Source organism: Tachyglossus aculeatus, chromosome 18 (genome assembly GCF_015852505.1).
Source record: "Tachyglossus aculeatus isolate mTacAcu1 chromosome 18, mTacAcu1.pri, whole genome shotgun sequence".
Lineage (NCBI taxonomy): Eukaryota > Metazoa > Chordata > Mammalia > Monotremata > Tachyglossidae > Tachyglossus > Tachyglossus aculeatus.
The window spans coordinates 24,838,044-24,851,378 of record NC_052083.1 but is presented as its reverse complement, the minus strand read 5'-3'; the positions used below and the strand labels follow the sequence as shown (position 1 = coordinate 24,851,378).

The 13,335-nt window shown below is 47.2% G+C and overlaps 1 protein-coding gene across 1 annotated transcript in view; it reads right to left on the bottom strand.

Moving 5' to 3' along the window:
* Window positions 1–13,335, bottom strand: part of HERC2 (HECT and RLD domain containing E3 ubiquitin protein ligase 2) — a 319,306-nt gene that overhangs the window by 50,309 nt on the left and 255,662 nt on the right. Inside the window, exons 64-65 of the mRNA XM_038760185.1 lie at window positions 3,914–4,139; window positions 2,085–2,256 (exon numbers count right to left, since the gene is read on the bottom strand). Of these exons, the coding sequence (XP_038616113.1) occupies window positions 2,085–2,256; window positions 3,914–4,139 (398 nt within the window). The remainder of the gene's footprint in view (window positions 1–2,084; window positions 2,257–3,913; window positions 4,140–13,335) is intronic.

Sequence of the window (13,335 nt, the reverse complement as noted above, 5' to 3'; positions counted from 1 at the left end):
ACCCTAGCACTTAGTAGAGTGTTTGACACATAGTACGTGCTTAACAAACACCGCGGCCGTTATTATTATATATGTACCTGCAGCAAATATACAGTTTCCACAAATTGCCACGTAAATCCAACCAAAATTAAATGGCAGGCGGCGAGAAGCAGCGTAGCCCAGTGGAAAGAGCCCGGGCTTTGGAGTCAGAGGTCATGGGTTCAAATCCCGGCTCTGCCAAGTGTCAGCCGGGTGACTTTGGGCAAGTCACTTCACTTCTCTGGGCCTCAGTTCCCTCGGCTGGAAAATGGGGATGAAGACTGTGAGCCCCCCGTGCGACAACCTGATCACCTTGTTACCTCCCCAGCGCTTAGAACAGTGCTTTGCACATAATAAGCGCTTAAATGCCATCATTATTAGTATTATTATTTTTAAGGCAACTACTGCTACCATTTCTTTAAGCTTTATTTTCAAAGTTGAGAGAAATAAATGGAAAGATCACATTGCTCCTATGGGCACATTTTTCTAAAAAACATTCTCCTCTCACCCTCTATTACAGCATATATAATAATAATGGTATTTATTAAGCAATTATTATGTGCAAAGCACTGTTCTAAGCGCTGGGGAGGGAACAGGTAACTGTTCACAGATGAATCAAGGGTGGTATTTTATTGAGTGTCTATTGCACGCGAAGCAGTATATTAAATGCCCTAGAGAAGACATCCAAAGTAAGATTTGGATTGCCGACCGTCAAGGAATTTACAATCTGATGGGAAAGACAGCAAACGGAAATAATGAACAAACAGTGGAAAACGGATTGGGTGGGGATGGGGGACGTAACAGGAAATGGTACTAACACATCAGGATGAACAAATAATTGAGGATACATGAAAAACAGAAACGTACATAAATGCTAAGAATGTGAATAAAATATAAAGTAGAAGTATACTGGTCACTGAACGGCCTACTCTTCCCTTTCTAGCGGTAAATAATGATAATTACGGCATTTGTTAAGCGCTTACCATGTGCCAAGCACTGTTCTAAGCACTGGAGTGGACACAAGGCGATCGGGTTGCCTCCCCATTTTACAGACGAGGGAACTGAGGCACAGAGAAGTTAAATGACCTGCCCAAAGTCACCCTTTAGCTCCCTAGAGGGTAGGATGAAGAGTCGGGAAAGAGGACGTACGCTGTCAGTAACGCACAGCCTAAGTGTGTTCTCGTGGCTGTGAAAGCCGTGTAGCATTCATTCATTCATCCAATCGTATTTATTGAGCGCTTACTGTGTGCAGAGCACTGTACTAAGCGCTTGGTAACATATAGAGACGGTCCCTACCCAACAGCGGGCTCACAGTCTAGAAGGGGGAGTCGGAGAACAAAACAAAACATATTAACAAAATAAAATAAATAGAATAAATATGTACAAATAAAATAAATACCCCCGAGTACAGCATTAGGAGGAAAATACCGTGAGCAATCCGTCACAGTACGCCTTAACCGCTGAACTCAAAAGTCAACTGAATAATAACAATAACGACAACTGTGGTATTTGCTAAGTACTTACGACGGGCCAAGCGCTTTACTAAATTTTGGGGTCAGATATGAGATAATCAGGTCAGACGGAGTCCCTGTCCCACCTGGGGCTCAACGTCCAATTGGGAGGGAGAACAGATATTTAACCCCCATTTTACATACGAGGAAACTGAGGCACAGAGAAGCTAAGTGTCTTGCCTAAGGTCACACACAGGAGACAAGTGACAGTTTGGGGATTAGAACCCGGGTCTTCTGGCTCCCAAGTCCGGGCTCATTCCACTCAATCAGACTGCTTCTCAGAAACTTAATGACTAAATATTTGCTTTTTATTTACTGCTTCCTCTACTTGATTTTTTTCATGCCAACTTGTACTTCCCAAGCGCTTAGCACCGTGCTCTGCACACAGTAAGCGCTCAATAAATACGACTGAATGAATGAATGAGTCATTTTCAGAAAAGAGGGCTCCCAGTGACTTCCCGGAAAGCAGTCACCGTATTCACTAGGCGCTTATTACGTTCTTTACCGACACTTAGGCCAAGCAGAAGAGCGTTAAAAAGAATTTGGCAAACTTACCTGGCGTACATGATTTGCAAGGCAGTGAGGACGTGAGATAAGGCCTGTTGTTTAGCAAGGTTTCCATCTAACGACAAAAGAATCTTGGCCAGAGAAGGGCGATTGGGCTTCGAGCTGCCTATGCCGCTGATTTTGTTACTGACGGCAGAAGGATCCACATCGGACGAAACACCTGATAAAGAAACGACAACCGTCATCCCTTCAGCTCTGTTTCTGGGGGAGGGAGCTCGACCTCTCCGGATCCGGTTCCAGATTACGCTGCTTCCTAGATAAACGGATCTCCGTCACGCCGGGAGGGAATCCCGAATTCGGGATCGGCCCCGCACCATAAAAGCCGTAAAGACCCTCTCACAGGGGTTTTTCCACCAAAGATGCTTGCGATGTTTATACCAAATGAACCAGGCAGGGTTTCCTTAGTCCTCAAATGTTCAGACTTTAGTACGACTTAACGTGCACGTTACCACAGTCACCAACATGAACATCCACTCCCAAAACTATTGACGGCATGGCCATTTTTTTACTATACTTAAGGATCGGTGAATGCTAATAATAATACTAATAATGGTATTTATTAAGCGCTTACTATGTGCACAGCACTGTTCTAAGCGCTGGGGGGATACAAGGTGTCCCCTGTGGGGCTCACAATCCTAATCCCCATTTCCCAGATGGGGTAACGGAGGCCCAGAGAAGTGACTTGCCGACAAGTGGCGGAGCCGGGATTAGAACCCAGGACCTCTTTGACCCCCCAAGCCCGGGCTCTTTCCGCTGAGCCACGCCGCTTCCCTAATGGTCACGGGATTTTATGGCGATGTCTGCAAATGCTCGCTTTGGTAACGACGACAAGAATCGCCGAGCCTACAGGAGGACGGAAAGGCTCCGCACGGTTTACTGCGAGGCGGCATTTGTATTTTCAATCCTAACGAACCACCCGTCCCGACTCGAATGAATCCTCCTTCCGGGAGCAAGTCACTCAGTTGTCATGCGGGTTTCTGCTCCTCGCTGGCCTTTGACGCTGAAGCCTTAGAGAAGCAGCGTGGCTCAGTGGAAAGAGCCCGGGCTTTGGAGTCCGAGGTCATGGGTTCAAATCCCGGCTCTGCCCATTGTCTGGGCAAGTCACTTCCCTTCTCCGGGCCTCAGTTACCTCAGCAGTAAAACAGGGATGAAGACTGTGAGCCCCCCGTGGGACCACCTGATCGCCTTGTAACCTCCCCAGCACTTAGAACAGTGCTCTGCACGTAGTAAGCGCTTAATAAATGTCGTCATTATTATTATTTCAGTGGCTCAGTGGAAAGAGCGTGGGCTTTGGAGTCAGAGGTCATGGGTTCAAATCCCGTCTCTGCCAACTGTCAGCTGGGCAAGTCACTTCACTTCTCCGTGCCTCAGTTACCTCATCAGTAAAACGGGGATGAAGACCGTGAGCCCCCCGTGGGACAACCAGATCGCCTTGTAACTTCCCCAGCGCTTAGAACAGTGCTTGGCACATAGTAAGCGCTTAACAAATACCAACATTATTATTATTTCAGTGGCTCAGTGGAAAGAGCTCGGGCTTTGGAGTCCGAGGTCATGGGTTCGTATCCCGCCTCTGCCAACTGTCAGCTGTGTGACTTTGGGCAAGTCACTTCACTTCTCCGGGCCTCAGTTACCTCATCTATAAAATGGGGATGAAGACCATGAGCTCACCGTAGGACAACCTGATCGCCTTGTAACCTCCCCGGCGCTTAGAACAGTGCTTGGCACATAGTAAGCGCTTAACAGATACCAACGTTATCATTATTATTAGCAGAGAGGCTACGTACTAAGCACCCTAGCTTGAGACCCAGATTGCATACCTAAATAGGAAGCACCCAAAGGGTCCCTGGCCGTTTGGAAGAGAACCGGCTCATGGGCGGACGGAGCTGCCACGTCCACGGTCGTCCACGCCACGCTGTGGGACGAGCCACAGGCCACACGGGTGATCTTCTGGCCTTCCAAGCCTTGCACCAGGGTGGGCTTCCTGTTGACCGTCGTTGTCCCGTTGCCTTGTTGCCCGTGGTCGTTGTCGCCCCAGGCGTACACCTGAGCAAGAGAAACCTTTTAGTATTTTCCGGAGGACGCTCTGACGGGTTGGTTAGTTTAGGCCGGAGTAGGTGGGCCCAGCTTTGGACTCCACCCAGAACGGAGGTGACAGTCCTCTCTCCGATCCAGTTTTGCCTTCAGCTCCCTCCTCCCTCCCCGTTGGCCACAGAAGGAAGAAATCCCGCCGTTCCCCTCTATTCCGAGCATCTCCCAGCCCATCTCGCAGAGGGAGACCGGGTCTAAAAAATGGCAACAGGATCAGGCACGCCCCCCCTTATTCCTTACACTCACTCACTCACGTTTACTGACAATGGGAGCGAGGAGGGGGACGGATGAAGAGTAAAATCATACGGTTCCCGCCCTCAAGAAGTTTACAATCGGACAGAGAAGACAGGTGGGTGTAAATGGCCTACGTAGAGCGGGAGCAAGAGGAAGAGCAGATTCTACTGGCAGGAGAAAAGGCACAAAGCAACGCAGCAAACTACTATACCTGCCCTCAAGAAGTTTACAATCTGATAGAGAAGACAGGTGGGTATAAATGGCCTACGTAGAGCGGGAGCAAGAGGAAGAGCAGATTCTACTGGCAGAAGAAAGGGCACAAAGTGACGGAGCAAACTACTATATCTGCCCTCAAGAAGTTTACAATCTGATAGAGAAGACAGGTGGGTATAAATGGCCTACGTAGAGTGGGAGCAAGAGGAAGAGCAGATTCTACTGGCAGGAGAAAAGGCACAAAGTGACGGAGCAAACTACTATACCTGCCCTCAAGAAGTTTACAATCTGATAGAGAAGACAGGTGGCTGTAAATGGCCTATGTAGAGCGGGAGCAAGAGGAAGAGCAGATTCTACTAGTAGGAGAAAGGGCACAAAGTGACGAGCAAACTACTATACCTGCCCTCAAGAAGTTTACAGTCTGATAGAGAAGAAAGGTGGGTGTAAATTGCCTATGTAGAGCGGGAGCAAGAGGAAGAGCAGATTCTACTAGTAGGAGAAAGGGCTCGAAGTGAGGAGCAAACTACTATACCTGCCCTCAAGTAGTTTACAATCTGACAGGGAAGACAGGTGGGTGTAAATGGCCTACGTAGAGTGGGAGCAAGAGGAAGAGCAGATTCTACTGGCAGGAGAAAGGGCACAAAGTGATGGAGCAAACTACTATGCCTGCCCTCAAGAAGTTTACAATCTGATAGAGAAGACAGGTGGGTGTAAATTGCTTACATAGACTGGAAGCAAGAGGAAGAGCAAATTCTACTGGTAGGCGAAAAGGCACAAAGTGACGGAGCAAACTACTATACCTTCCCTCAAGAAGTTTACAATCTGATAGAGAAGACAGGTGGGTATAAATGGCCTACGCAGAGTGGAAGCAAGAGGAAGATGAGATTCTACTGGCAGGAGAAAGGGCACAAAGTGATGGAGCAAACTACTATACCTGCCCTCAAGAAGTTTACAATCTGATAGGGAAGACATGTGGGTGTAAATTGCCTACGTAGAGCGGGAGCAAGAGGAAGAGCAGATTCTACTGGTAGAAGAAAAGGCACAAAGTGACGAGCAAACTACTATTCCTGCCCTCAAGAAGTTTACAATCTAATAGAGAAGACAGGTGGGTGTAAATTGCTTATGTAGACTGGAAGCAAGAGGAAGAGCAAATTCTACTGGTAGGAGAAAAGGCACAAAGTGATGGAGCATACTACTATACCTGCCCTCAAGAAGTTTACAATCTGACAGAGAAGACAGGTGGGTATAAATGGCTTATGTAGAGCGGGAGGAAGAGCAGATTCTACTGGCAGGAGAAAAGGCACAAAGTGACAGGGCGAACTACTATACCTGCCCTCAAGAAGTTTACAATCTGATAGAGAAGACAGGTGGGTGTAAATTGCCTACGTAGAGCAGGAGCAAGAGGAAGAGCAAATTCTACTGGTAGGAGAAACGGCACAAAGTGACGGAGCAAACTACTATACCTGCCCTCAAGAAGTTTACAATCTGACAGGGAAGACAGGTGGGTGTAAATGGCCTACGTAGAGTGGGAGCAAGAGGAAGAGCAGATTCTACTGGCAGGAGAAAGGGCACAAAGTGATGGAGCAAACTACTATACCTGCCCTCAAGAAGTTTACAATCTGATAGAGAAGACAGGTGGGTGTAAATTGCTTACATAGACTGGAAGCAAGAGGAAGAGCAAATTCTACTGGTAGGCGAAAAGGCACAAAGTGATGGAGCAAACTACTATACCTGCCCTCAAGAAGTTTACAATCTGATAGAGAAGACAGGTGGGTATAAATGGCCTACGCAGAGTGGAAGCAAGAGGAAGAGGAGATTCTACTGGCAGGAGAAAGGGCACAAAGTGATGGAGCAAACTACTATACCTGCCCTCAAGAAGTTTACAATCTGATAGGGAAGACATGTGGGTGTAAATTGCCTACGTAGAGCGGGAGCAAGAGGAAGAGCAGATTCTACTGGTAGAAGAAAAGGCACAAAGTGACGAGCAAACTACTATTCCTGCCCTCAAGAAGTTTACAATCTAATAGAGAAGACAGGTGGGTGTAAATTGCTTATGTAGACTGGAAGCAAGAGGAAGAGCAAATTCTACTGGTAGGAGAAAAGGCACAAAGTGATGGAGCAAACTACTATACCTGCCCTCAAGAAGTTTACAGTCTGACAGAGAAGACAGGTGGGTATAAATGGCTTATGTAGAGCGGGAGGAAGAGCAGATTCTACTGGCAGGAGAAAAGGCACAAAGTGACAGGGCGAACTACTATACCTGCCCTCAAGAAGTTTACAATCTGATAGAGAAGACAGGTGGGTGTAAATTGCCTACGTAGAGCGGGAGCAAGAGGAAGAGCAAATTCTACTGGTAGGAGAAACGGCACAAAGTGACGGAGCAAACTACTATACCTGCCCTCAAGAAGTTTACAATCTGATAGAGAAGACAGGTGGGTGTAAATTGCCTAAGTAGACTGGAAGCAAGAGGAAGAGCAAATTCTACTTGCAGGAGAAAAGGCACAAAGTGACGGAACAAGCTACTCTACACCAACGTGCTACAGGTGATTGGGGGAAAGCCGCGATACGGGGAGGTGAGGATTAGTTGGAAAACACAGGAGGAGGCTTTTGAAAGTGAAGAGGAATAGCATCTGGTGGTTCTGAAGGGGGAAGGGGTTTCTTGCAGGGGGAAGGGCCTAAGAAATGGTTCGGAGACAAGGGAATTAAGAGCAAAGTACAGTTAGAAGGTAAATTTGGAGGAGGAGTAAGCTGGGTAAAGTGGTGAAAGAAAGAAGAAGGTGGGGACACTGCCCTGAAGCAAACAGAAAACACATAATAATAATAATGATGATAATATATTTATTAAGTGGTTACTATGTGCTGGTATATCAAGTTAATCAGGTCTCAATATGGGTCTCACAGTCTAAATAGGAGGGAGAACAGGAATTTAAGAAGGGGAAACTGAGGCGCAGACAACTTAAGTGACTTACACAAGGACACACGACAAGTGGGAGAGCCCGGAACAGAACCTAGGTCCTCCGGGAATGTGTCTGTTATGTTATTGCATTGTAATAACGACAGAGAAGCAGCGTGGCTCAGTGGAAAGAGCCCAGACTTGGGAGGTCATGGGTTCTAATCCCGGCTCCGCCGCTTGTCAGCTGGGTGACTTTGGGCAAGTCACTTCACTTCTCTGGGCCTCAGTTACCCCATCTGGAAAATGGGGACTGAGACTGTGCGCCCCACGTGGGACAACCTGGTTACCTTGGATCTACCCCAGTGCTTAGCACATAGTAAGCACTTAACAAATGCCATAATCATTATTATTATTAATAATCATGGCATTTATTAAGCATTTACTATGTGCAAAGCACTGTACTATAGTAAGCGCTTAACAAATACCATCATTATTATTATTACTATTAATAATGATGGCATTTGCTAAGTGTTTACTATGTGCAAAGCACTGTTCTATAGTAAGCGCTTAACAAATGCCATCATTATCATTACTATTATTAATAATGATGGCATTTGTTAAGCGTTTACTATGTGCAAAGCACTGTTCTATAGTAAGCGCTTAACAAATGCAATCATTACCATTACTATTATTAATAATGATGGCATTTGTTAAGCGCTTACTATGTGCGAAGCACTGTTCTAAGCGCTGGACTCTCCCAAGCACTTAGTTCAGTGCTCTGCACACGGTAAGTGCTCGGTAAATACGACTGTCTGACTGAATGACTCCCGGGCAAGCGTTTTCTCCGCAGGACGGATGCTGAAATCCCAAGTTTCAATAGAGGGGAGGGCAGGAAAGAGAGAAAGGCATCCAATTCACCCAGAAATGTGAAGGTGGAATGAGGGCAGCAACGTACGACGACAATGAGTAGCTGTTTTGGGTGGTGGAGGGGAAGATGGGCCTCAGTTACCTCATCTATAAATAATAATAATAATAATGACGGTATTTGTTAAGCGCTTACTATGTGCCAAGCACTGTTCTAAGCACTGGGGAGGTTACGAGCTGATCGGGTTGTCCCACGGCGGGCCCACAGTTCTAATCTCCATTTTCCCGATGAGGTCACTGAGGCCCAGAGAAGTGAAGTGACTTGCCCCAAGTCACACAGCCGACAGTTGGCGGAGCCGGGATTTGAACCCGCGGCCTCTGACTCCGAAGCCCGGGCTCTTTCCACTGAGCCGCGCTGCTACGGCCGTGAGCCCCACGAGGGACAACCTGATTACCGTGTATCTTGCTCGGCACATAGTAAGTGCTTAACAAATATCATTATTAATATTATTATTATTTTTATTATCTGGTGAGAAGGTGAGAGAGAGATAGAAGGGGCAGGGAGGACTGAAAGTGGCATTGGCGGAAGTCGGGCGACTCCTCCATCTTGTGAGATGCAGTGGGGCCTAGTGGAAATAGCCCGGGCTTAGGAGTCAAAGGTCCTGGGTTCTAATCCCCGTCCAGCCACGTATCAACTGCGGCAGACCAACGGAGGCCTTCCCAGACTGAGCCCCCTTTTTTCCTCTCCTCCTCCTCCCCACAGCACCCGTATATATGTTGGTACCGATTTATTACTCTATTTTACTTGGACATATTTTCTATTCTACTTCTGTTGTTAATGATGAGCATCTAGCTTTATTTCTATTTACTGTGATGACTTGACACCCGTCCACATGTTTCGTTTCGTTGTCCGTCTGCCCCTTCTAGACTGTGAGCCCGCCGTCCGGTAGGGACCGTCTCCATATGTTGCCGACTTGTCTTCCCAAGTCCAGTGCACACGGTAAGCGCTCAATAAATACGAATGAATGAATGAATAAACTGTGCAATCTTGGGCAAGTCACTGAACTTCTCTGAACCTCAGTTGCCTCATCTGCAAAATGGAGATTCAACACCTGTTCTTTCTCCTACTTGGATGTGAGCTGCATGTATTTGTTAAGTGCTTACAGAACGCCAGGGTAGATACAAGCTAATTAGGTTGGATACGGTCCCTGTCCCACATGGGCCTCACAGTCTTAATTCCCATTTTGCAGGATAATAAAATAATAATAATAATGATAGCATTTATTAAGCGCTTACTATGTGCAGAGCACTGTTCTAAGCGCCGGGGAGGTTACAAGGCCATCAGGTTGTCCCACGGGGGGCTCACAGTCTTCATTCCCATTTTCCCGATGAGGTCACTGAGGCCCAGAGAAGTGGCGTGACTTACCCAAAGTCACCCAGCTGACAATTGGCGGAGCCGGGATTTGAACCCGTGACCTCGGACTCCAAAGCCCGGGCTCTTTCCACTGAGCCACGCTGCTTAAATGCTAAACTAGATATTGGTAGCTGGTTATATTGATAGCTATTGATATCTATCTGTTGATATCAATCTATTGATAGCTTCTAGTGAATGCAGAGAACTGTATTAAGTGCTTAGAAAAGAACAAAAAGACATGAACAAAAAGAACAAAAAGAGAAGCAGCGTGGCTCAGTGGAAAAGAGCCCGGGCTTTGGAGTCCGAGGTCATGGGTTCAAATCCCGGCTCCACCACTTGTCAGCTGTGTGACTTTGGGCAGGTCACTTCACTTCTCTGGGCCTCAGTTCCCTCATCTGTAAAAAGGGGATTAAAACTGTGAGCCCCCGTGGGACAACCTGATCACCTTGTGACCTCCCTAGCGCTCAGAACAGTGCTTTGCACATAGTAAGCGCTTAACAAATACCATCATCATCATTATTATTATGACCCTGCCTTCAGAGAGATCACAATCTAGCAGAAAACAGGCCCCACATAATTTACAGTTAGGAGAAAAGCGGGAATCGATAACCACAAAAGGGCTGTGCTTGGCACCTAGTAAGCGCTTAATAAATGCCATCGTTATTATTAATATTATTACTAGAAATCGAGTGAATAAGTGCTGAGGGGCTGCAAAGGGACTGTGATAAATGGGAGGATTATCTGGGAGAACAAATAATTGGGGAAAGTCTCCCGGCTGAGGTGAGATTTCAGAAGGTTTCTGGAAACGGGGAAGAGCCGGGATCTGGTAGATTTCAAGAGGGAGTGTGTCAGACAGGAGGAAGGCCACTTCCCATCTCTGTGCCTCAGTTTTTCCATCTGTAAAACGGGGATTAAATCCTACTCCCTCCTACTTCAACTGTGAGCCCTTTGTGGGGCAGCGATTGGGTCCAACCTAACTAACTCGCAGCCCCTGGCACTAAAAATGGTGCTCGGCACACAGAAAGCTCTTCACCAGTACCATAATTACCACTACGGTAGCGAAGCAGCGTGGCTCAGTGGAAAGAGCCCGGGCTTTGGAGTCAGGGGTCATGGGTTCGAATTCCGGCTCCGCCCATTTGGGCAAGTCGCTTCTCCGTGCCTCAGTTACTTCATCTGGAAAACGGGGATGAAGACTGTGAGCCCCCCGCGGGACCACCTGATCGCCTTGTAACCTCCTCAGAGCTTAGAACAGTGCTTTGCACATAGTAAGCGCTTAACAAATGCCATTATTATTATTATTATTATTGTTATTATTACCTCCTAAAGATGCACGGAGGAAGAATGTAGGGAAGCAGCATGGCTTAGTGGATAAAGCAGGGGCCTGGGGGTCCTAAGGACCTGGGTTCCAATTCCAGCTCGGCCACGTGTCTTCTGGGTGATCTAGAGCAAGCCGCTTCACTTTTCCGTGCCTCAGTTACCTCATCTGTACAATGGGGATTAAGACTGGGAGCCCCACGTGGGACAGGGACTGTGTCCAACCTGTTTAGCTTGTATCTCCCCCGACGCTTAGAACAATGCCTGACCCAGAGTAAATGCTTAACAAACCCCGTTATTGTTATTATTACGGATGTCCTTTTTGAAAGCCACCTTCACGAAAGAACGATGCCCGAGCCAGCGTAAATGCTTAACAAATCCCATTATTGTTATTATTACGGATGTCCTTCTCGACAGCCACCTTCGCGAGGGGAGATATACTTTCCTAATGCGTAAATTTCCCCTCTAATAACCACCGTGGGCTTGTGAATTTGCCGAGCGTCTTCTGGAACTCTTCACCGGGTGGAAAAAGGCCTTTTGTTAGTATTAAACATTGGATTACACGTTGCTCCCTTTTGGGAGAAGTCCCCCGGTTTCCCTTCTGAATAATAACAATAATAATAATAATGGCATTTATTGAGCGCTTACTATGTGCAAAGCACGGTTCAAAGCGCTGGGGAGGATACAAGGTGATCAGGTTGTCCCACAGGGGGATCACAGTCTTAATCCCCATTTGACAGATGAGGGAACTGAGGCCCAGAGAACGGAACAGGGTAGGAACCACCTGAGCCCTGTCCTAGATTATTACTTTCATCTAGATTATTACTTCCACTACTTTCGGAGAAGCAGCGTGGCTCAGTGGAAAGAGCCCGGGCTTTGGAGTCCGAGGTCATGGGTTCGAATCCCGCCTCTGCCAACTGTCGGCTGGGCGACGTTGGGCAAGTCACTTCCCTTCTCCGGGCCTCAGTTCCCTCATCTGTCAAATGGGGATGAAGACCGTGAGCCCCCCGCGGGACCACCTGATCACCTTGTAACCTCCCCAGCGCTTAGAACAGCGCTCCGCACATAGTAGGCGCCTAATACCATTACATAACTCAACATCTAAAACAACCTGCATGTCTGAACCGACATCGGCGGCTGAGAAAGACGATTTTGGCAGAGGAACTTTCCGAACACACTGCCCGGTAAATGTTCTCCATTGCCTTCCTGAAGGTTACTGGTACTCTTCAATCATCCCGAGGTAGATCATCTCTCTCAGATTCTCCCAAATGTCGAGTTCTGCGCTCCGCACAGAAGGCGCTCAATAAATAGGACCGATCGATTCACTCGCCGGCATCCTGCTTCAGCGATATTTGCAAGACTGACATTGTTGGCTTTGAAAGTAAATATTCTTATATTCTACTACGTCCCCTGACCTTCCTCTATTTTAACGTCTGACTTACCCAGTAGACCGTATCAGCGCTCAGAACAGTGCTTTGCACGTAGTAAGGGCTTAACAAACGCCATCATTATGATATTATTATTATTATTATTATTATATTATTATTCGCCTTCCGGGCAGGGATCGAGTCTATCCACTCCACAGCACTGTACATTCCCAAGCGCTTTAGAACAGTTCTCTGCATTCATTCATTCAATCGTATTTACTGAGCGCTTACTGTGTGCAGAGCACTGTACTAAGCACTTGGGAAGTACAAGTTGGCACACAGTAAGTGCTCAGCGAACACCACTGACTAAACTGATTCTAGTTTTCGAACGCAGAAAATGGCAACAGGATGCTCGGAGGAACTGCCTGGCTGCTCAAGGCCGTACCATCTTACCATACAAGCGCTCAGTACAGTGCTCTGCACACAGTAAGCGCTCAATAAATACGACTGAATGAATGATCTAAGATTTCTAGGCTGCGGGCCCGTTGCTGGGTCGGGACCAGCTCTATGTTGCCGACCTGTACCTCCCAAGCACTCTGCGCACAGTAAGCGCTCGATAATCAATCAATCGTATTTATTGAGCGCTTACTATGTGCAGAGCACTGTACTAAGTGCTTGGGAAGTACAAACTGGCAACACATAGAGATAAGTAAGCTCAATAAGTAAGCCTTCTAGACTGTGAGCCCACTGTTGGGTAGGGACCGTCTTTAAAGAGAAAAGGTTTGCAAAGAGAAAAGAGAAAAAAGAGAGAAAAGGTTTAAGTTGGCAACTTAAAGGTTGCCAACTTGGACT